Source organism: Serinus canaria, chromosome 28, assembly GCF_022539315.1.
Source record: "Serinus canaria isolate serCan28SL12 chromosome 28, serCan2020, whole genome shotgun sequence".
In the NCBI taxonomy this organism is placed as follows: Eukaryota; Metazoa; Chordata; class Aves; order Passeriformes; family Fringillidae; genus Serinus; species Serinus canaria.
This window is the reverse complement of record NC_066341.1, coordinates 1,093,570-1,115,842: the sequence shown is the minus strand read 5'-3', so window position 1 is coordinate 1,115,842 and position 22,273 is coordinate 1,093,570. Positions and strand designations below refer to the sequence as shown.

Below are 22,273 nucleotides of genomic sequence, written 5' to 3'. Positions count from 1 at the left end.
AGTTCTGTGCTTCTGTGGAGACTGTGAATAAGTGGATATATTCCCGTAGCCATGACAGAGCTGCCCTTTATTTATTTTTTTCCTGGAGCGCTGTGTCTTTATTTTACAGATTTCCCTCTATTTCTCCCCATCATGATTCCATCTCCTTCCCTCCCCTTTCCCCCCTCCCCACCCTTTTTTGTGAAGTTTACTTATGGAAGAGTTACACTGTACTGTACAAATGTCAAAAGTGTCAAAAAAAGAGTACAATTTCCTAAAAATCACTGTATTAAAAGAAATGTTGTGAAGAAATAAACCAATGCTGATCAGAAGTTCCTCGGGGGTCCCTGAGTTACCGGAGAGAGGAGCAAAATTAATCAGATTTTTTTTTTTGTTAAATTATCATCCCCCAAATGGCTCCTGCTGCTGCTGAGGGAGGAGCTGAGTCCCCCCTGGGTATGTGACAGCAGGGACCGGGGCAGAGCATTAAGGCACAGCTTTAAAAAATCAAATTAAAAACCCCAAAAAAACCCCATTCAGGCAATTCTCATTGACACTGGAAATAATTCAGCTCTCGGGGGTTATGCAGGGAGTGTCCAGCTAGCCCAGGGCTGGGAGCAGAGGGATGGGGTGGCCCAAACCCTGCCCAAATTTGGCTCCAACCCCTTCTCCTGCCTCCCGAGCTCTGCAGAGCTGGTGGCTGCAATCACATCCCTATTTATAGAGGATCCAGGTGGCTGCAGCCCCCGCCCGAGCCGGGGGGGAATCGGGAGCTGAGGCAGCTCGGGGGGGAGTGGAGTGAATTTATCCTTGTGATTTTATCCCTGAGCTGGGAGAGGAAAAGCAGGAGGGGAAGGAGTGAGGAGCAGCCAGAGCGGGTTTGGGTTGGAATGACCTTCAATCCCATCCCTTCCCACCTCTTCCACCATCCCAGGCTGCTCCAGCCGGGATCCAGGGGCAGCCACAGCTGCTCTGGGAATTCCATTCCAGCCCTCACCGGGAAGAATTCCTTCCCAATTTCTACTTGGTGGGGATCCAGGTGGCTGGAGGAGCAGCAAGGGAACAAATCCAGCCAGGCCCCTTCCCAGGGGCTGCAGCAGCTCCTCCTCACCCCGGGCTCTGCGGGCAAATCCCAGAAGAAATCACTTCACAGCTTCTCCTGCCACAAGAGATTGTTACAACCCCGAGCCGGGGCTGTAATTAGCAGATGAGTTAATCAGCAGCAGGCACGTGGTGGGGCTGGCTCTGGCCGTGCCCTCCCTCAGCTGGGGCGCTGCACCAAGCCCAGAAATCCATGGGAATCCATCTGAGTCCATCTGCAGGGTGCTCTGGGATGGCCTCGTGCCTCTCTAGGCCCCGGCGCTGCTCTGGCTCTGCCGCGGCGGCTCCTGGCTCTGCCCGGGGCTGGGGGGCTGCAAAACACCCACGGTGAGCTGGGCACTGCAGGGGCACCCTGACCCTCTGCTGGGCACTGCAGGGGCACACTGACCCTCTGCTGGGCACTGCAGGGGGGCACCCTGACCCTCTGCTGGGCACTGCAGGGGGCACCCTGACCCTGAGCTGGGCACTGCAGGGGGGCACCCTGTCCCAGTGCTGGGCACTGCCCAGGAGCAGGGAGGGCATCCTACCCCTGTGCTGGGCACTGCATGGAGGGCATCCTGACCCTGAGCTGGGCACTGCCCAGGAACATGGAGGGCATCCTGACCCTGTGCTGGGCACTGCAGGGGGGCACCCTGACCGTCTGATGGGCACTGCAGGGGGCACCCTGACCCTGTGCTGGGCACTGCCCAGGAACAGGGAGGGCATCCTGACACTGTGCTGGGCACTGCAGGGAGGGCATCCTGTCCCTGTGCTGGGCACTGCAGGGAGGCATCCTGACCCTGTGCTGGGCACTGCAGGGGGCACACTGACCCTGTGCTGGGCACTGCAGGGGGAGGCATCCTGACCCTCTGCTGGGCACTGCAGGGGGCACCCTGACCCTGAGCTGGGCACTGCAGTGGAGCAGGGAGGGCATCCTGTCCCTGAGCTGGGCACTGCAGGGGGGCACCCTGTCCCTGAGCTGGGCACTGCAGGGAGGGCATCCTGGGCATCCTGGGGATTCTGTGAGTTCCTGGGGCTGGCAGGGGCTCACCCGGTGTTTGAGGTAGGACAGGTAGGTGTCCCAGCCCAGGGTCACCACGTTGACATAGGCCACGCGGTACGGGGGTGGCACGAAGAGGAAGTTGAGGATCTGCGCCGCCGGCCACACGCTCCAGTCGGCCTGGGAGGGGACAGGGAGGGGACAGGGAGGGGACAGGGAGCAGCTGGGGGCTGCCCACGGCTCCCAGCAGGACAGAGGGGACAGCCCGGGCAGGGACTCACCTTGTACAATTCCCAAAATTTCTCCTTCAGCTCGTCCCAGCTCTCCCGCAGAGATTGGCCCTCCAGGGTGCCGATGGCTGCGGGGACAGGAGGGGCCGGTGGGAATTGGGGTGGGAATTGGGGTGGGAATTGGGGTGGGAAAGGCCCCAGACCCCTCCCAGTGTGGGTGGGGAGGGCAGCGCCGGCAGCACCCACAGGAGGGAGGGCCGGGAAATGGAAAGTGAAAGGGAAGGGACAGGAACGGGTGGGGCTGTGCCAGGGAGTGGGATGGAGAGCAGGGAAAGGTTCTGGGATGTGGGATGGAGATCAGGAAAGGTTCAGGGGGTTTGGGATCAGGGAAAGGTTCAGGGAGTTTGGGATGGAGATCAGGAAAGGTTCAGGGGGTTTGGAAAGATTCAGGGATTTGGGATGAATAGCAGGGAAAAGTTCTGGGGGTTTGGAAAGGTTCTGGGGGTTTGGGATGGATCCCAGGAAAGGTTCTGGGGCTTTGGGATGGATCCCAGGAAAGGTTCAGGGCTTTGGGATGGATCCCAGGAAAGGTTCAGGGATGTGGGATGGAGATCATGGAAATTCCTTCTCCCAGAGGGAGCTGGGCCCTGAATTCCCCCCGGGAATGGCTCCATCCCAGCCCTGCCAGAGCTGCAGCGGTGCCTTTGCCCTCTGAGCTGTGAGCAGAACCTGCCCACGCCCCTCACCAGGCTCACCCAGACCCACACCCTCACCCACCGCAGCACCCGAACCCACCCAACCCAAAACCCCTCAGCACCACCAGCAGCTGCTGGGCTGGGATTTTGGGGTCTCACCAGTGACCCCCGAGGCCCCCACGTACCCATGAAGTACCAGGCTCCCATGGTGGGCGATGCCACCAGCTGATCTATCAGCACCTTCTTGAGCACGGTGCGCAGGCAGCGCACGCCCCGCGCCGGGAAGGCTCGGTCCAGCCACAGGTACCAGAAATGCATCAGGGGGCCCAGGCTGCAGCCCACCACAAACATCCTGCCTGCAATGACAGTGACAGCGGGCTGGCACGGCCAGGAGGGGACAGGAGGGCACCTGGGGGGGAGCTCCTGCCTGGGATGGGGGGGGATGGAGGTGCTGGATGGCCCCGGAGCCCGGGATGGATGCCAGGAAAGGTTCAGGGGTTTGGGATGGAGAGCAGGGAAAGGTTCTGGGATGGAGATCAGGGAAAGGTTCTGGGGATCAGGGAAAGGTTCAGGGGTTTGGGATGGAGAGCAGGGAAAGGTTCAGGGAATTGGGATGGAGAGCAGGGAAAGGTTCTGGGAATTGGGATGGAGAGCAGGGAAAGGTTCTGGGATGGAGAGCAGGGAAAGGTTCTGGGAATTGGGATGGAGATCAGGGAAAGGTTCTGGGGATCAGGGAAAGGTTCTGGGATTTGGGATGGAGATCAGGGAAAGGTTCTGGGATTTGGGATGGAGATCAGGGAAAGGTTCAGGGGTTTGGGATGGAGAGCAGGGAAATGCCATGAAGGTATTTGGGGAGGAATTCCTCCCTGGGAGGGCAGGGATGGATTTCCTGGCTGGCCCTGGATCCTTGGAAGTGTCCATGAGGGCATTTTGGATTTCCCCCTGCCCTGGAGCCTGGGATGGATGCCAGGAACGGTTCAGGAGATTTGGGATGGAGATCAGGGAATAGCCATGAAGGCATTTTGGGGAGGAATTCCTCCCTCTGAGGGAAGGGATGGATTTCCTGGCTGGCCCTGGAGTTCTGGAAGTGCCCCAGAAGTGCCCCAGGCTGGGGTTTGGAGCAGCAGGATGGTGAGAGGTGTCCCTGCCATCCGTGCCTCGAGACACTGGGATTTGCCCATCCCATCCCAGTGCCACCAGTGCCCCTCCCAGTGCCACCAGTGCCCCTCCCAGTGGGATTCCCCAGCCCAGCTCTCACCAGTGCGTCCCAGCTGCAGCTGGCTCTGGGGGTGCTTGCGGCGGTGCCACTCCTGGTGCAGGCAGTCCCCGGCAGCCAGCAGCCCCCCGCAGCTGACGGTGTTGGTGAGGAGCAGCAGCCGGCCCGTGAACAGCGAGCGCCAGGAGCGCAGCAGCATCCTGGGCACGGCCTGGCACGGCCTGGCACCGGGACGGCCCCAGAGTCACTGCTGGGCCCCCCGGGAAGGGCCTGGGGACCCCCCAGTGGCCCCCAGTTCAGAGCTGGGTACAGCTCTCCCAGTTTGGCCCAGGGTGCCCTCCCAGTTTGAGCCTGGTACCATGCCTAGTTCACCTGCACCCTCCCAGTTTGGGCCTGGATACCCTCCCTGTGCCCCCCAGCTCTCCCAGTTTGGGCCTGGGTGCCCTCCCAGTCCAGGCCTGGTACTGTCCCCAGTTCCTCTGCACCCCCAGTTCAGGACTGGGTACCCTCCCAGTGCCCCTGTGCCCCCCAGTTCTCCCCTCTGCGTGTCCCAGTTACCCCTGCCACCCCTTCCCAGTGCCCCCACTGCTCCACACCCCGGACCCCTCTGCCATCCCCCAGTGCTCCCAGTTCCCCCCAGTGCTCCCAGTTCCCCCCATCCCGCCCCGCTGCCTGCCCCCCGCTCACCCCCGGTATCTCTGGACCCCTCCACTCACCCCGCTGGGTCCCCAGCGCCCCTTCCCGGACACCCCCCCGGCTCCCGGTGCCTCCGGCTCCTCCCGGTTCCCCCCGCGCCCCCCCCGCCCCTACCGGGCGTTACCGCCACCCGCACGGGAACCGGCGAGGGTCACATGACATCAACGACTTCCGCTTCCGCCCCACCATGGCAGCTACCGAGGCACAGGAGGCTGCCATGACAGCTACCGAGGCAAAGGAGGCCGCCATGACAGCTACCGAGGCACAGGAGGCCGCCATGACAGCTACCGAGGCAAAGGAGGCCGCCATGGCAGCTACCGAGGCACAGGAGGCCGCCATGACAGCTACCGAGGCAAAGGAGGCCGCCATGACAGCTACCGAGGCAAAGGAGGCCGCCATGACACCTACCGGGGCAGAGCTCGCCCAGGGGCTAGTGGTGGGGCTAGCTGGGGACGGTCCAGGGGATCCTCGCGCTACCCCAGCCCTGCCCTGCCCCTGGCACCTCGGTTTGGGGGCAGCAGGGTGGCAGGGGAGCTGTGGTGGCCCGTGGAGGTGGCCACGATGGGTGTCAGCAGTGCTGGGACCATCGCTCTCCCCACTCTGCTGGTGCCACTGGTGTCCCCCAGGTGTGGGGATGCTGCTGAGACCTTCCAGGCTGTCCCCAGAGCCTTCAGAATTCTTTGAGAGGCTCCTCTTTGGAGCTTGAACACCAGCTCTATGTCACCTTGGTTGTGGGGGACAGCAGAAGGGCTGGGGGGACGTTGCTGCTCCTTTGTCCTGGGGGTTTGTCACTCCCCAGGACACCCTGGTGGGGACTGAGTCTCTTTCTCAGCGATGTGGGACAGCTCTGCAGGCAAAGATCCCCTCGCTATCAGGGGTTTGTCTGCCAGGATTGGCGTGGGGCAGGCAGGAAGGCAAAAAACACTCCAGCTTCTAAAAACATCAGCTTTATTCCAACTGCCAGGAGCCCTGCTCCTCCTCTCAGCCCATCCAAACTCCTCCTGACGCCGAGGGCCAGGGCCAGGCCAGCCCTACCTGTAGGAATTGGCCTTGTGCTTTGGCAGGAAGGTGAAGCTGGGCGGGACGGGGCCCAGGAGCAGCTCACTGGGAGAAAGAATCAATCACAGAATTAATCCAGAGACCTCAAAGCCCACCCAGTGCCAGCCCTGCCATGGGCAGGGACACCTCCCACTGTCCCAGGCTGCTCCCAGCCCTGTCCAGCCTGGCCTTGGGCACTGCCAGGGAACAAAGACAACAAAAAAACCAAACCCAGGGAGGGGTCAGTGCTCAGAGCCCAGCTGTCAAACGACCCTGTGGCCCTACAGGGGCTCTGCCAGCTCCCTTTTGAGCACCTGGAGTGAAATTTGAAGCTTCCTGACCTTATTTTGATCCAATCATCCACGTTCTGGCTGGCCATGAGGGTCTCCAGGTAGTCCCTGCCCAGGTAATAGGGCGGCCGCTCGTTGATTTTCTGAGGCAGGTGCTCCAACAACCCCACTGGGATGTACCTGGAGCGAAACGAAACGAGTGCTAAGGTTCATTAATTCATTAATTACTGTTTAAAGGTCCTCCTGGCCGGGCAGCATCACCTGCACAGGAAGGAGAGCCACTCCAGCAGGAATTTCCTGGTTTTCTCCACTCCCTGGGTGTCTGACCCCCAGTGCTCCAGGCCGTAGTTGGTGAAGTCCTTGAGGATGTCCAACCTCTCCCTGGAGGAGATGTCCCAGTGTCTCTGCTCCTTGATTTCCGTGAAAAGCCAGGGTTTGATGAGTGCCCCTCTGCAGACAAAACAAAACAAAACAAATTTGTTATTCCCACCATGGATGCTCCTGATTTGAGACACTTCCCAGCACTGGTTTCTGCTTCAAATCTTCTTTTCCATCCCAACAAGAAGCTCCAGCTGCTACAAACTGATTTCACCAATTTTCAGGGTGGTTTCACTGAGAGGAAATTCCATGCTTTGGGTTTGTTTAGGGATTTTTTAAATCCTTTTTATTTTTATTTTTTTCCTCCCTCTTGAACCACCAGAGCTGACAGAAACACAGGCACTTGCCTTGCAATCATGATTCCAGAAACTCCCATCTGCATGGCTCGATTTGCATCTTCGTAGGACAAAATATCCCCATTTCCTGCCCAGAAAGGAGGGAGAAGGCAGAGGTCAGAGAGAGCCCTGAGGACAAGTCAAAGTGAGCTAATGCAGGCATGGGATAAAACTCAAACTGGACACAAGGTCCTGGAGCCAGATGGTCCCAAGAGGCTCCTGCTCTGGATCCCCAGGGATGTTCCTGACAAGGGAAAAAGGAGCCTTCTCCTCTCTTCTCCTCTTTCCCTGAAGGTTTAGGGATTTTGTGACACAAAATCCAAAAAAAAACCCCTTTAAAACCCAAGGGGTTGGTGCCCCTTCCCTCTGGCAGCACATCAGCAGCACCAGGTGTGCCATCCACACTTCCTGAAAAATCCCCTCGCCCAGGATTTCTCTCCTGGGAAGCTGAGGGGCCTCAGAGAAAAAGGAAAACAATCATTATCTCATTGCTTCCCCTGTGCTTTGCTGCTTTGGAAGGTGGCTGGAGATTGTTTATCCAACAGGGGAATTGTTTCATGGGAATTGTTTTGACTCATTGGCCAATCAGGGTCAGGCTGTGCTGGAGAGAGTCAGGAGTTTTTTATTATTATTATTTTTTTTAGTCTTCTGTAAGTATCCTTTCTGTGTTCTTTAGTATATAAAGAATATAGTATGTGTATATATATATATTAAAAAATAAAGTGTATGTATAATATATATATATATATATATATATATAAAGGTATTATATTATATATATATAATTTTTATATATATAATATAATACACTTTATATTATAATATAATAAAGTGTATGTATACATATATATAAAAAGTATCTTATATTATATATATATAAAAGTATATATAAAATAAAAAGTCATATTGTATTATATACTACTTTTTATATATAATATATATAGATTTTTTATTTTTTAATATATAATATACTTTATATATATTATCTATATATAAAGTATATATATATAATATATATAAAAATAAAAAGTATATTATATTATATATATATAAATAGTATTTATTCTCTAATATAAAATAGTATCATAAAATAACAAATCAGCCTTCTAAGAACACGGAGTCAGATTCCTCCTTCCTTCCTTCCTGCCACGAGGGACCCAGCAAATACAAACCAGGGATGCTCCAACCTTTTCCCCATGCCAAGCATCCTTGGGAACAGAATTGTAACCCCCGTGGCAGGGAGGATGATGAGGAGGAGTCCATGGATATCAGCAGGTAATTAATGACTTTATGACACCATTTATTCTATAATATCCCATTGCACCCAAACTGAGCCTGCCCAGCGTCTCCTGCCTGTGCTGACAGTCCTGACACTCTGGCACAGAAAATGAGAGAAGAATTGTTTTTCCTTTCTCTGAGGTTCAGAGAATGTGAAATCCAGGAATATTTTTGGGAGGAACTGTGCCTTGCTGCTCTCTGTGAGGAGAAATGTGGGGATATTTCCTGGCAGGCCAAGGAACCTGAGCACCATCACCCTGGGTAAACAATCCCCACATCACATTCTGCTCTGGCACAAACACAGCAGCAACGAATGAGATCAGAATTGTTCCAATCTTTCATTTCTCTGCTTCTCTCAGGTTCAGAGGATGTGAACCCCACAGGAACACGCTCTCTGCCCCCATTGGGAAGGGATTTGGAAGGAAAGGAGTGCCCAGGGAAGCCCCACGTACCGAAGAGAGGCATGGGGCTGGCCAGGCGGGCGCACTCGGCGATGTAAGCCCAGTCGGCGCTCCGCGTGTAGCGCTGCTCCCGGGAGCGCCCGTGCAGCTGTGGAGAGAGCAGGGACAGCTGCTGCATGGCAGGGGCACCAGCGTGGGGAAGGGAGCCTTGGCATGGGCCTTGGGATGGGCCTTGGATGGGCTTGGGATGGGCTTCAGGATCGGCCTCAGGATCAGCTTCGGGACTGACCTCGGGATCGACCTCGGGATTGGTGGGTGCTGAGAGCAGAGCTGGGTAAGGAATCCCTTGGGATTTACCTCTGGATTTACAGAATTCACAGAATGACCAGGTTGGAAGAGACCTTCAAGATCATTGAGTCCAACCCAGCCCCAACAGCTCAGCTGAGCCCTGGCACCTTAGGATCGAGCTTGGGATCAACCTTGGGATTGGTGGGTGGTGAGAGCAGAGCTGGGTAAGGGATCCCTTGGGATCCACCTCTGGATTCACAGAATTTACAGAATCACTGGGTTGAAAGAGACCTTCAGGATCATTGAGTCCAACTCAGCCCCAACAGCTCAATTGAGCCCTGGCACCTTGGGATCAACCTTGGGATCAACCTTGGGATCAACCTCAGGATCGAGGGGTGCTGACAGAGCACAGCTGGGTAAGGGATCCCTTGGGATCCACCTCTGGATTTACAGAATTCACAGAATGACCAGGTTGGAAGAGACCTTCAAGATCATTGAGTCCAACCCAGCCCCAAGAGCTCAGCTGAGCCCTGGCCCCCAGTGCCACGTCCAGGCTTTGTTAAACGCACCCAGGGATGGTCCCTTCCCAAACCATTCTGGGATTCCACGATCATGGAGCCAAGGCTCAGGAGCAGAGAGGAGAACACCCTCTGCACCTGAATCTTCCTCCTTTAGAAGCAGAGGACACCAAAGGGCAGGGGCAGGTCACCCCATCTGATCTCCAGGCAGAACTCCCAGCCACCAAGGCCACACCTCTGTCCCCGTACCGTGACCATGGACGCGCCCCACTCCCGGATCCTGGGGATGATTTTGTGAGCCACGTTGACCTTCTCCTGCACCCCAGTGCGGATCTTCACCGTCAGTGGGACATCCAGCACCTGCAGGGGAGGGGAGATGAGGCCAGGCTGGACTGGGCTCCATCAGCTCAGCTCAGCTCCAGGAGCTCGGACTCACCGAGTTCATCCCGCGGACGATCTGCTCGAACTTGTTGGAGCGAGTCATCAGAGCACAGCCTCCTCCCTGAGGGACAAAACACGGACCTCAGGACCTTCCTCACACAGTGGAGACTCCCTGGGGCATCTCAGAGTTTGGAGAAAGTGGATCCTTCAACCAAAAATACTCCAGAGTGCTTTTCCCTCCCAAATCCCGCCAGGCAGAGGCAGCCATTCCCTGCTCCTTGAGCAGCTCATTCCCCTTCTCACTGAGATCAGAAATGAGCTGGGAGCTCTGGATCAGGCTGGAAAGAGCAATCAGGCAGCAGAGGGTGAAGACAGGGATTCACGGAAGGAAAACACACCACAGAACTTCTCACCTTCTTGTAGACCAGGTCGATGGGACACCCGACGTTGATGTCAACAAAATCCACGTCGATCGTCCTGTTCAGGAGCTCTGCACACTTGGTCATGGTGTCTGGGAAGGCTCCCTCCAGCTGCCAGAGGGAAAGAGCTTCCCTGAGTTCCAGAGGCAGCTTTTCCCCTGGGCAGTGAGCCCGTGGTGGGGTGGGAACCCTCACCTGCACCCCGAAGATGTCCTCGGTGTGGTGGCGTTTGAGCAGAGCCCACTCGGAGGACTGGCCCTGGAGCAGGTTGGTGCACACAGCCATCTCCCCACAGGTGACATCTGCTCCGAAACGTTTGCAGATCCGTCGGAAAGGGAGGTTTCCACACTGCCAGGGACAGCAGGGATTGTCAGGGGATCTGCTCTGTTCCAGCCCTGCCCGCAGAGAGCTTCGGCACAAGGATGGAGTTACCAACCTACCGTGGTCAGTGGAGCCAGGTAGAGCTTGCCTTGGATTTCCAGCTGGAAAACAGGGATGGAGGAGCAGGTCAGCAGAGCTGCAAGGGTTTTTATGGAATCACAGGATGATCATCCAATTCCATGCCCTGGCTCTGGGCAGCGACACCTTCCACCATCCCAGGCTGCTCCAAGCCCCGTCCAGCCTGGCCCTGGACACTTCCAGGGATGAGGCAGCCACAGCTTTTCTGGGAATTCCATCCCAGCCCCTCCCCACCCTCACAGGGAGGAATTCCTTCCATGCTCTCCAAGGGTTTTTCCCCCATCTTTCCATGCACAGTCTCCTCCACGGGGTCAGGACACAAGGGACTCTCACCTTCTTCTTCTCACACGGCCGCAGCTTCGTGACGTCTTCATCTGTCAGCGGGCCCAGGGTTGGGATGGAGGGAGCACCCTCAGCCCCTTGGGAGTTCTGCAGGACCTCGGGGTTGGCAGCACCTTCAGCCCCTTGAGGGTTCAGAAGGGTGTCAAGGTTGGCAGCACCCTCAGCCCTCTGGGAGTTCTGCAGGACCTCAGGGGTGGGAGCATCCTCAGCTCCTCGGGAGCCCTGCAGAGCCTCAGGGTTGGCAGCACCTTCAGCTCCTTGAGGGTTCAGAAGGGTGTCAGGTTTGGCAGCACTCTCAGCCCCTCGAGAGCTCTGCAGGACCTCGGGGTTGGCAGCACCCTCAGCTCCTCTGGATCCCTGCAGGACCCCACGTTTGGGAGCACCCTCAGCCCCTCGGGAGCCCGGCAGATCCTCAGCTCTGGCATCTTCTCCCTGCTCCTGCAGCACGAGGCCATCTCTCGGACCCTCCTGGTGATCAGTGCAGTTGGACCCCTCCGTGGAGCCCCCCGTGGCTCTGCCTCCCTTCCCAGCACGGAGCCCACGCAGAAACTCCTCGGCCTTGTGGAAGCTGAATTTCCTCTTGCGCAGCTGCTGCTGCAGCTCCTTGGAGAGGCCGTTCCTCACCAGCACCTTCCCCTCCCACTGCCGCGCCAGGGCGGCGTTCACCAGGTTCTGGTGGCCGTCCCCGAGGTGGGCCTGGCCGAAGCGGCAGGTGACACCGTAGGGACAGCGGCCGAAGGTGTCGAAGAGGACGCAGCGCCGGCCCAGGTCCGCAGGTTTGGCCGCCAGGTACTGGGACACGTCGTGGAGGAAGCGGCAGCGCGGCCCGAAGTGGCACTGCCCGGCACAGCCCTGGGGACAGCACGGAGCAGGGCGGGGTGGGCACGGAGCAGAAAGGCCCAGGCTGCTCTGAGCCTCACCTGGGATGGCCAGGGATCACCTCACCTGGTCCCAGGGGGGAGGGATGGACACGGTGGAGGGGATGGACACATTTCAAGGAAGGTGACACTTCACTTGTGACACTCGGCTCATCCCATGCCACCCCCTCCCAGCTGGTTCTTATGGAATTCCAGCCTGGTTTGGCTTGGAAAGGACCATAAATCCCATCCAGTCCCACCTGCAGGGGCAACTCTCACCTGTCCAGCCTGGCCTTGGGCACTGCCAGGGATCCAGGGACAGCCACAGCTGCTCTGGGCACCCTGTACCAGGGCGTGCCCACCCTGACAGGAAGGAATTCTTTCCCAAAACCCCACCTAGCCCAGGCAGAGCAGGGCTGTGTGTCCCACCTGTGTCACCGAGGGGCACAGCCTGCTCTGCTCGTAGCAGGTGGGTTTCATGCAGGGCCGGCTCCTGTTCTGCCCCCGGGCTCTCTTCTTCTCCTCCGGGCGCTCCTTCTCCTCCTCTCCAGCATTCCCTTGGCTTTCTCCATCCTGGCTGAGCTCCTCTGCCTTCACTCTCTTGGCTGGGGGTTCGCTGACCTGCTCCTCTTCCTTCTTTTCCTTCTTCTCCTCCTTTTCCTCCTCCTCCTCCTCGCCCCCTGCCCGCAGGTAGGCGTGGAACCGCTCCTTGGAGGTGAGGAACCTGCGGGGAAAGGGGGTCAGGAGGGGGTGTTATGGCGGGGCACCGGGGCAGGAGGGGCTGGGCATGGACTGGGGGGGTGTGGAGAGGTCGGGAATGTGCTGGGGGGATGAGGGAGGAGTTGGGAATGTACTGGGAGGGGGATGTGGAAAGAACGGGCAGGTACTGGGGGAGTCATGGAGGGGTCGGGAATGTACCGTGGGGTTTATGACGGAACCGGGCAGGTAACAGTGGGTTTATGGACGGGTCGGGAATGTACCGGGGGGTTTATGATGGAACCGGCAGGTACTGGGGTGGGTCATGGAGGGGTCGGGAATGTACCGGGGAATTCATGTTAGGACCGGACACGCACCAGAGAAGGTTATGAAGGGACCGAGCCCGTTCTGGGGGGGTTACAGAGGGGTGGGGCACGTCCCGGGGGAATGGGCTCAGGAGATGCCGAGGTCCCGGTCCCGCACTCACCGGGCTCGAACCGGCGCCACGCCGGGCGCCGCCGCTGCCATGCTGCCGCGCGCGGCGATGACGTCAGGGGCGGGGCGGGGCCACGTGACCGGGCGCGCGCGGTATAAAAGGCCCGGCTGAGGCGCCCTCCCCTCACAGCGGCGGAAGCCGCGGCCGAGTCCGTGTCTTTGTTTGCGGTGTTCATATACTCTCCGAGGCCTGTTGAGGGGCTGCCACAGCCCCCTCATGAGCGCCAGGGTTGCCCGAGCAGGGAAAGAAGGCCGTTGTGCAGCCCTTTTACCGGGGAGAGGTGTTGTCCCTTGTGGCAGCTCCTTACGGCTTCTCTCTGGGGACACCTGGGTGTGAGGGGGTCACAGGTGCTGGCCCAGGCCTGGCCCCTGAGGGTGGGCATGGCTGGGAGGACCCCCGAGACCACTGAGTTCAACTTACAGCAGAACAGCCAGACCCACAAAGTGCTGCTTTGTCTTTCCTTGTTTTTGGGGGTGCCTGCCTCTCCCTCACAGCCATCAGGGGAGGGGATGGAGCTCTACAGGGATGTGAGGTACTCGCTGTGGTTTTTTCGTCATTTTAGGGTTATTTTTGAGTAGTGAACGCACAGAAATGAACCAGCTCTTGCTCATGAGCTGCCTGGAGCTCTCAAGCCGCCCTTGCCTTTGCTCCGTGGGTGGAAGTTTGGGCTGAGAACCAAACTAACACATCAGGCGTGCTGTGCCTGACCTTTCCTCCCTCCCTCCCCTGTAGCTGCCGCGTCCTCCTGGTGTTTGTGCCGCTCTTTACACCTCTCCTGGTCCGCAGCCCCTCCGAGCCTGGCGTGTGTGAAGGATGCTGCGCTGAGGGGGCCGATGTCTCACGGGTGACGCTTTTGGACCCTCCTGGATGACATTTCCTTTCCAGCTCCATCATCTCCGTCATCCCCGTTTGACTCACGCTTGGCCCGAGCTGCCGGGAGGGCTGAGAAAAGGCTGTGAAATCCAAATGCAGCAAGGCCTGGGCTCCATCTTCCCCATCCTTGTGCTGAATCCAAGATTTTCTTTAGCTGGGTTCAAGCTGTCCGTGAGGGTGGACGTGGGGTCAGCCCTGCTCTGCGGAGGCACCAACAAGGAGGCAGCTTAATTTGTGGGGTTTATCCTAATTTAGGAGCTGCTGGAGATTCTGCTCGTGGTGCTGGGGGATTACCACGAGGCTGGGATTGTTTATGGGCACTGCAGGGTTGTGTGTGCACGTGGGGTGGAGGTAAAAGTGCACGTGGGGCTTGAATTCTGCTGTTTTCCTGTTTTAGCTCGGTTCTTTCCAGATGCTCCATCAGAAATGGCTTTTGGGAGGAGTTGGGAGCCCGGTGGGTGCTCCTGCTGCTGCCAAGGGTGGGCAGGTTGCACCGTGGGGCCAGGCTGCTGTGGGAAGAGCTTTGGGCTGGCTGGGTGTTAATTAGCTCTGGAGTGAAATATGAGGAATGCAAAATGCTATTTTAAGCTTCAGCTTGGCCGGGGGAAGGAAGGAAGGAAGGAAACGAGGCTCTGGGGATTAATGAAGTGATTTCACTGCTGTTTTTGTGGGGCAATAAGCCCGAAGTCAGAGCTCTTTGGGCTGGCTGCACCCGGCTGAGGTCAGACTGCAGCATCTAATCCCTGCTCGGGGCTCTGGCTCGGCAGCTTTACGAGGCTGAGCCTTGGATGAGCTTCCCAACAAAGCTTTTCCCAGGCTGGACAGGGCTTGGAGCAACCTAATCTAGTGGAAGATGTCCTTGGCCATTCAGGGCTGGGAATGGGTGAGCTTTGAGGTCTCTTCCAACCCATGACTCTCTGCTAGGTTTGGAGAGGTGCTGGCTCTTATCTCCTTCATCTTTCCAGCCCTTCAGGTCATGCTGAGGTTGGAAGAGGAGCCAGGGGAAGGAGGAGCTGGATAAATGTGGGGTGAACACAGAGCTTGGAAGGCCAGAGCTGTCACTCCCACATCCTCCAGCAGCTCCAGAGAAAACCAATACCCAGGAACTCACTGGGAAAGGCCGAGGCAGGAAAAAGGGAAAGGCTGATTACAGGAAAGTGGGATATGGATACAGGGAGAGCTAAGTCAGGAAAAGTTCAGCTCCTTCGAGGTCCAAGTTAAACACTTATTAATGAACCTGCCCCTTCCACAGGCTCCCACACAAAAGTCGGATGTGTCAAGCCCTGGGGTCTGGCTACCTCGCCAGAATTAGCCAGAAAACGAGGCTGTGTACAGCCCCAGAGCAGCTGCTGTGGGGAGAGAGCTTTGGGCTGGTCACACTGCTCTGGAGCTGTGCTGAGTGTGGTGACAAGCTCTGCTGGGCCCTCCTGTCCCAGGGGTGGGGTTGGGGGTCTGGGAAGGCTGGGGGGACCTCGGGCTCCTGCCTCCTGCTCAGCCCAAATCCATTCCTCACGTGTTGTCTCCCCTTTGATCCGGTCTGCTTCCAGCAGCACAGCTTCCAGCCTCCTGCAAAGGAGACAATTCCCATCGCTCGTAAATCTCCTATCAGGAAGCTGTTTCCAAGATTAAAGCTTTAAACGTTTCCTCTCTCTGGTTTCACCTCCCAGCTCCCAATTCCCTCCGTGCTGTAATCACCAGCTCCGTCCCCTCCATCTGGACACGCCGGGGTCTCTGTGCCTCACACCGAGCTCTGGCTGCTCCAGGAAAACCAAACCTGGGCTGGGACACTCTGGGATCGGGGTGTGCTCCTCCAAAGCTCGGGAACAGCCGCTGCAGGCTTTGTGTCATGGAGTTTGGGAAGCTCTTCCTGCTGCAGGTCCCTCCTGGCTGAGCCTTTGGAGGAGCTGCAGGTCCTTAGCTGGGCAGGGCCAGGATGGGATGTGGGGTTGGGATGAGCTCGGGGCCTGCCGGGGGTGTCGGATCACCGGGAGCGTTCCCGGAGCTGGGAGAATTATCCCTGGTTGTGAGGCCTTGGCTTGGTGGTGTGGCTGTGGTGTGAGGGCAGGGAGAGGGACGGAGGGGCAGGGAGAGGGACGGAGGGGCAGGGAGAGGGACGGAGGGGCTGGGAGAGGGACGGAGGGGCGGGAGAGGAGGGAGGGGATGGGAGAGGGATTGCGGAGGGATGGAGGGGCTGGGAGCGGATGGAGGGGCTGGGAGGGATGGAGGTGCGGGAGAGGGACGGAGGGGCTGGGAGAGGGACGGAGGGGCAGAGAGAGGGGCAGAGGGGCTGGGAGAGGGACGGAGGGGCTGGGAGAGGGACGGAGGGGCTGGGAGAGGGACGGAGGGGCTGGGAGAGGGACGGAGGGGCAGGGAGAGGGACGGAGGGGCTGGGAGAGGGACGGAGGGGCAGGGAAATGCAGGGAGCAGAAGGGAAATGCAGGGAGCAGGAAAAGCAGGGAAAGGGATGGGACAGGGAAAGGGATGGGACAGGGAAAGGCCGGCAGCTGGGAATGGCACAGGACATCTGGGCTCACGTGGGAGTGCTGTGGGATCCCAGGGCTCTTGGCTGTGGCACTCAGCCCTTTGTTAGGAAAGCTTGGAGGAGACCCCAAAGCTTTTCATCACACCCTAAAATTAGAGGCAGCCCAAGGCCCCAGTGCTGGCAGAGGCCGATTCCTTGGCAGAGGCTGCAGTGCTGATGGAAGAGCAGGATGTGGCTGTTCCCAGCGCCCTGGGCACGGCAGCAGGGGGAAGGTCCCAGTGCTCTGTTCTGGTGGCTCTGGGGGGCATCTCTCAGCAGCCTTTGTCCCTCTCAGCCTTCATCACCCTCAGCCCTGCTGTTCCCAGGGCTGGTTTGGGGCAGTTCCATGGGAGGGTCCCACTGGAACCTTCTCTTGTGGCCTCTGCTGTCACCTGAGGTCACCCTGTCCCCTTTCTGTGCAGGTTGCTGAATCCCTCGTGGCTCAGCCTGTTGGGAGTTTGGGATCTGCACAGGAAAGGTGCTTGCCTTCAACCCTTTATCTGTTCTTTTCTACTGCCCTGTGTGCCACCAGATAAAACCTGCTGTGCGTTTTGAATTTTTATTTTTACCCGAGAAAGCAGCACTGAAATTTCCTCCTGACATTTAACTCGGTCTGTCGGTGACAAACCGAATAAACATTCCTGCTTTGCTGGGACAAAGGCTCCAAGATCCTGCTGGGACTAAAATGTTTCATCATTTCCGAAGTAAAACGTTTCAGTTTAAATAAAAAAAAAAAAAAAAATAAGAACAACAACTAAAAATGACACGTTTCAATGTTTTTCTAATTATTTTCTCCACTTTGGCTGGAGCTATTTGTCAAATCTGGCCTGGCTCCTCAAGTAGCTTTGGAACCTTCCAAAACTGCTATTTTGGGCACTTTTCCTGCTATTGATGAATGATTTGATCCCTGCCCTGTGTTCCTGTTCACTCCAGGTGTTTTCTGGGGTGTCTCACAGCTGGATGGAGCCTTGGTGCCCCCTCTTTGTGCCATGGCAGGGACACCTCCCACCATCCCCGGCTGCTCCAGCCTGGCTTTGGGCACTGCCAGGGATCCAGAGCTGCTCTGGGAATCCCATCCCACCCTCCCAGCTGGGAATTCCATCCCAAAATCCCATCCATCCTTGCCTTCTGGCAGTGGGAGCCATTCCCTGTGTCCTGGCACTTCATCCCTGTATTTCCTGAACAAATCCTTATTTCCTGCACCTATCTGTATTTCCTGCACAAATCTTTATTTCCTGCACCTATTTATTTCTTGTACAAATCTTTATTTCTGCACATATTTTTATTTCCTGCCCCCACTGCATCCTTCCCCCTTTGCCCTGATGCATCTCTTTGTCACTGTGGCTGCCCAGAACCGCTCGGAGGAGCTGATCTGGCTCACCCCAATTGTTTTTCCCCCCTTTTCCCAGGTCAGGAACATTTCTTTCCCAGGTGTTGTTCGAACATGTCGTGTCCTGGGGTCTGAGCTGGCTGAGAATTGCCCCAGCTCCTCTCTGTGACACCCAAACCCAGATTTCTCCTGCTGGGTGATCAAGGCAGATCCATCCACAGAAAACTTGGGGGAATTGTTTGATTTCAGCTTGAACTCAGCCTGGGAATGGAGAGAGGGGTTGTTTTTGGATTTTTTTTTCCTGGTTTATTTGTTTTCTCTGTCGATTTCTTCCATTATTTTCCAGCCCAGGTGCAAAGACAAAATGCTCCAGGAAGGGCTTGGATGTTCAAATATCCTCCTGTGTGGGATATCCCCTCCCAGGAAGGAGGGGATTCTCAGAAGGAGGGAAGGAAACCCAGAAAAACAAATCTTCATCTTATTTTTTGAGGAGGAAAATCCTTAACATCCACTGGACTTCACCTTTTGAGCTCGGTTTTGTCACTGCCTGTTATGTACCTTTATAAACCCAAATATTTGGATCCAGCAAACCGTTTTATGGCAAAAGCTGACTCCAGGGAGGGACTATCCGTGGGATCCAAACCCTGCTCTCCTCATTTTGGGGCTTTTTCCTGGGGATTTGAGCCCTTGGGAGCAGGTTCTGGGTCTGTGGAGCTGCAACCTCTGCAGTTGAATTTTTGTGTGAAATATCCTCTCTGCTCTGGGGAGATTTGCAATAATCCCCAGTCCCCATCCATCAAACTTAATTAGGGCCATTTCCTAACGAGCCTTTGGGAAGACTGAGCACCTTGTCATCACTTCCAGGAGGGAGAAGGACCCACAACCTCCTGCCAGGGCTGGGGCTGCCTCCAGGGTGGGCTGGAAAATCGCAACAAACATCAGGAATCCAGACCAAAAATCTGCTCAAAAAGCAGAAAATCCCCAGGTTTTGGGGAAAGCAGGCACTGACTGGGCTCTGCTCCTGACCTGGTTTCCTGCCTCTGCCTCCCAGAAAATGGGAGCTCCTGGGCAGCTCTCCCCCTGCTTTTCTCTGAAGTTTATTTTTCCTGAGAAGGGTTTTGTTTTTCAGAAGATGTCGATTGCAATAGAACCTGACTCTGTTCCAGGGAGGGTGTTGGTTGGATGGGCGGCTGGATTGATTTATTTTATTAATATTTGTTAGTTTTTACATTGTTTATGCCCCCCTCAGGTCCCATCCCAAGGAAAACACGGAGGGGAGGGGTTAAGCTAAAGCCACTGTCCTTTGAAATGTCCTTTAATCTCCATTTACACCAGAGAAGTTTTTTCCAGAGGTCACCACCAAAACGTGTCCCAGTTATCCTGGTCAGTTGTCCCTCACTCTGGTTTGGTACCTTGACTAAATGTCCCAGATTTGATTTTTATTTTTTTTTTTTTTTTCCCTGTGATTTGGGGTTTCCTGGGTTGGTTTGGGGTTGATTTGGGGGAGCCAGTGGTGAGCTGGGCTGGTCCCACATCAGGGGAGGGGGGGATGCTGCCCTGCTCAGGTGAGACCTCACCTGCAGAGCTGCCTCCAGCAGGTCCAGAAGGACCTGGAGCTCTGGGAGAGTCCAGAGAAGGACCTGGAGCTCTGGGAGAGTCCAGAAGGACCTGGAGCTCTGGGATAGTCCAGAAGGGCCTGGAGCTCCTCTGGAGCTCTGGGAGAGCTGGGGGTGCTCACCTGGAGAGGAGAAGGCTCCAGGGAGAGCTCAGAGCCTGAGGGGGCTCCAGGAGAGCTGGAGAGGGACTGGGGACAAGGGACAGAGGGACAGGACCCCGGGAATGGGCAGGGATAGCCACTGGTCCTGCTGGTTGAGGCTGTGCCTGCCTTGATTTGAGCACTTTGTGCCACCTCTGTCCCCTCAGTGCCACACCTGGCAAATGATCCCACATGTCCTGGTCCTCCAGGTGTTGTTTTATTTTTCTCAGTTTATATTTTAGTGAGCCTGACTTCCCTCCCTTGGCTTTGCTGTGCTGGGACTCAGGCTGGCAGAGCCCTGATTCCCAAGGGCTGGGATTTGTAATTCCTGGCACAGAAACAGCTTTAATGGATTGGTTCAGTCCCTTTTTATCAGCCTTTCCAGGCTGCCTCTTATCTCAGCGCTCTGGGGAGGGCTGAGAGGGGATTAGAAGAAGTGCAGGGCTGCTGAAGGGAGACAGAAACCCTGGAGCTGGGCTGGATCCGTTCAGATCCATCGGGAGGGTTTAGCAGGGATGAGAGGTGGGCTGGAGCAGCCTGGGGGGAAGGAATGGCACCTCAGGGACTCCGGGAATTCGTCAGCACCTCCTGGAACTTGTTGGGCTGGGTGAAAGTGAAGCACATGTGGAGGCATCTGACACTTGGCTTCCTGCACATCCTGGTCCTGACTCAGCTCCTTGCCCTGATCAATATCTGGGCTGGATGAAACTTTCCCAAGAGTTGTTGGTGCTCTCCCTTTTCCTGGGTGGAGCTGGGGGATGTGCTGGGCACTGTCTGAGGGCTCAGCTGGAATCACAGAATCACAGAATCACAGAATCAATTTCTAGGTTGGAAGGGACCTTTAAGATCATCGAGTCCAACCCATGTTCTAACAGCTCAACTAGGTCATGGCACCAAGTGCCACATCCAGACTTTTTTTGAACACATCCAGGGATGGTGACTCCACCACTTCCCTGGGCAGATGATTCCAGTATTTGACCACTCTTTCTGTGAAAAACTTCCTCCTTAAATCCAGCCTGTATAACCCTGGAGGTTGGGTTGGGGGTCAGGATGCACAGTCTGGAAACTTCTCCGTGTGGGATTTGCAGGCAACCCCGAGCAGGGAGGAGATGAGAATCCTGCCTCTATTTTTCAGAAGGCTGGCTTGTTATTTTATGATAAATATTATATTTTAAAATGCTATACTAAAATTATACCAAAGAAAGAAAAAGGAGACATCAAGAGGCCAGCAATAAATAAAATTTAATAAATGGAATAATAAAATCTTGTGGGCTGGGATTGGCCATTGATTAAAAACAACCACACGAGGCCAATCCAAGATGCACCTGCCACATTCCACAGCAGCAGAGAATTCTTGTTTACATTTCCTTGCCGAAAATCCCATCTCATGAAATGTGTCAGGGCTGTGTGACACCGAGGCTCCCAGGGGAGGGAGAGCAGCTCTTGTGGGAGCAGGTTTTTCTGCACCTGCAGCAATCCCAGCACTGTGACCTTTTCCCTGGTTTTTTTTTAAGGTCTTTCTGAGCCTTCTGATGTTTACATTCCTGTAACGAACTTTCTCCCACACTTTCTGTCCAGAACTGATGGTTTTGCGTTCTTTCCTGGAGGAGGAGAGGTTTGATGGGCTGTTGGTGTGCCCAGTGTCATTGCAGGGGTGGCACTGCCACCCTCCAGCCCACTGTCACTTTTGGAAATCCATCAATGTTGGAAACAGAAATTTAAAATTCTCTTTTTACCTCTGAGAGAGCTGCGTGTCCCCACCATGACAAGTGACAAGTGACAAGTGACAAGTGACCTTTTCCCTGAATGCTGCCAAGCTCCTGGTTCATCCTCCTTGTTTCTGACCCTCGTGGGCACAAGGGGAGGATGTGCTCAGGGCAGGGTTTGGAGGTGACCTCCTTGTCCTTGTCCTCCAAGGAGCAAGTGTCCCTGCTGGTCACAGAACCACCCACTGACACTGAAAATTTGGGAATTTTCCTGCAGCAGCCAGGGCATGGCCCAGGCACTGACCCAGAAATGGGTTCATCCTCTGGAGCAGGAGAGGCCTGGAGGGTCCTCCCCTCGTGGGGCTGCTCCCTGTCTTGCTTTGCCAGGATTCCTGAGACTGGGAAAGGGCTTTCTGTCCTTCCTGCCAGCCTGCTGGGATCAGCGTGGGGAGGACTCTGTGGACACGGAGTAATTCCCTGTGGCATGGCTGCTCTCCAGCCTGGAGTGAAGGTGGAACTTCTCAAGTTGGCTCCTTGCTCCCAGTTTTCCTTTTGGAGCTTCTCAAGTTGGTTCCTTGCTCCCAGTTTTCCTTCTGAGCTTCTCAAGTTGGCTCCTTGCTCCCAGTTTTCCTTCTGAACTTCTCAAGTTGGCTCCTTGCTCCCAGTTTTCCCTCTGGAGCTTCTCAAGTTGGCTCCTTGCTCCCAGTTTTCCTTCTGGAGCTTCTCAAGTTGGTTCCTTGCTCCCAGTTTTCCCTTTGGAACTTCTCAAGTTGGTTCCTTGCTCCCAGTTTTCCTTCAATCCAGTTCTTCCCCTTCTGCCTGGAAGCTCTGAGGGGCACCCAGGGCTCTCCTGGGGACCCCTCTGTCCTGGCACCACCTCTGCCCTCCACACCCTGTCTCAGTCTTCCCCTTCCCAGTAAAAACCTGGGGAGAATTTTCTCTTCTCCTGGCACTGGGCACAGATCTCTGCTCCTCCTCTCTCTGCTCTCTTCTGCCTTTCCCTTCCCCTGATTCC

General features: G+C 56.2%; 2 protein-coding genes across 7 annotated transcripts; both read right to left on the bottom strand.

Annotated features, from left to right (window-relative positions):
- Positions 1-249: 249 nt before the first annotated feature.
- On the bottom strand, positions 250-5,076 carry MPV17L2 (MPV17 mitochondrial inner membrane protein like 2). 4 transcript variants are annotated; one of them, XM_050986088.1, is made up of 6 exons: positions 5,011-5,076; positions 4,243-4,421; positions 3,170-3,340; positions 2,341-2,417; positions 2,111-2,239; positions 250-1,391 (listed from the first exon to the last, which is right to left on the bottom strand). In XM_050986088.1, the coding sequence occupies exons 2-6, from the start codon at positions 4,397-4,399 to the stop codon at positions 1,329-1,331; spliced, it is 597 nt and encodes a 198-aa protein (XP_050842045.1). In that variant the 5' UTR covers positions 4,400-4,421; positions 5,011-5,076; the 3' UTR covers positions 250-1,328. The 4 variants fall into 4 exon arrangements, with proteins under 4 accessions (XP_050842045.1, XP_050842047.1, XP_050842046.1 ...); XM_050986090.1 differs by having other exon boundaries at positions 4,243-4,411; positions 5,011-5,069; XM_050986089.1 differs by having other exon boundaries at positions 4,243-4,411; positions 4,917-5,019.
- A 751-nt stretch (positions 5,077-5,827) lies between these two features.
- Positions 5,828-13,131, bottom strand: DUS3L (dihydrouridine synthase 3 like). Of its 3 annotated transcripts, XM_050986157.1 has the most exons (14): positions 13,064-13,131; positions 12,310-12,604; positions 11,210-11,875; positions 11,015-11,119; positions 10,663-10,704; positions 10,418-10,570; positions 10,217-10,333; positions 9,859-9,924; positions 9,672-9,782; positions 8,668-8,764; positions 6,950-7,025; positions 6,486-6,674; positions 6,276-6,404; positions 5,828-6,000 (listed from the first exon to the last, which is right to left on the bottom strand). In XM_050986157.1, exons 1-14 carry the CDS (start codon positions 13,102-13,104, stop codon positions 5,928-5,930), a joined length of 2,160 nt encoding a protein of 719 aa, XP_050842114.1. In that variant the 5' UTR covers positions 13,105-13,131; the 3' UTR covers positions 5,828-5,927. The 3 variants fall into 3 exon arrangements, with proteins under 3 accessions (XP_050842114.1, XP_050842112.1, XP_050842113.1); XM_050986155.1 differs by having other exon boundaries at positions 11,015-11,875; XM_050986156.1 differs by lacking the exon at positions 9,859-9,924 and having other exon boundaries at positions 11,015-11,875.
- Positions 13,132-22,273: the final 9,142 nt, after the last annotated feature.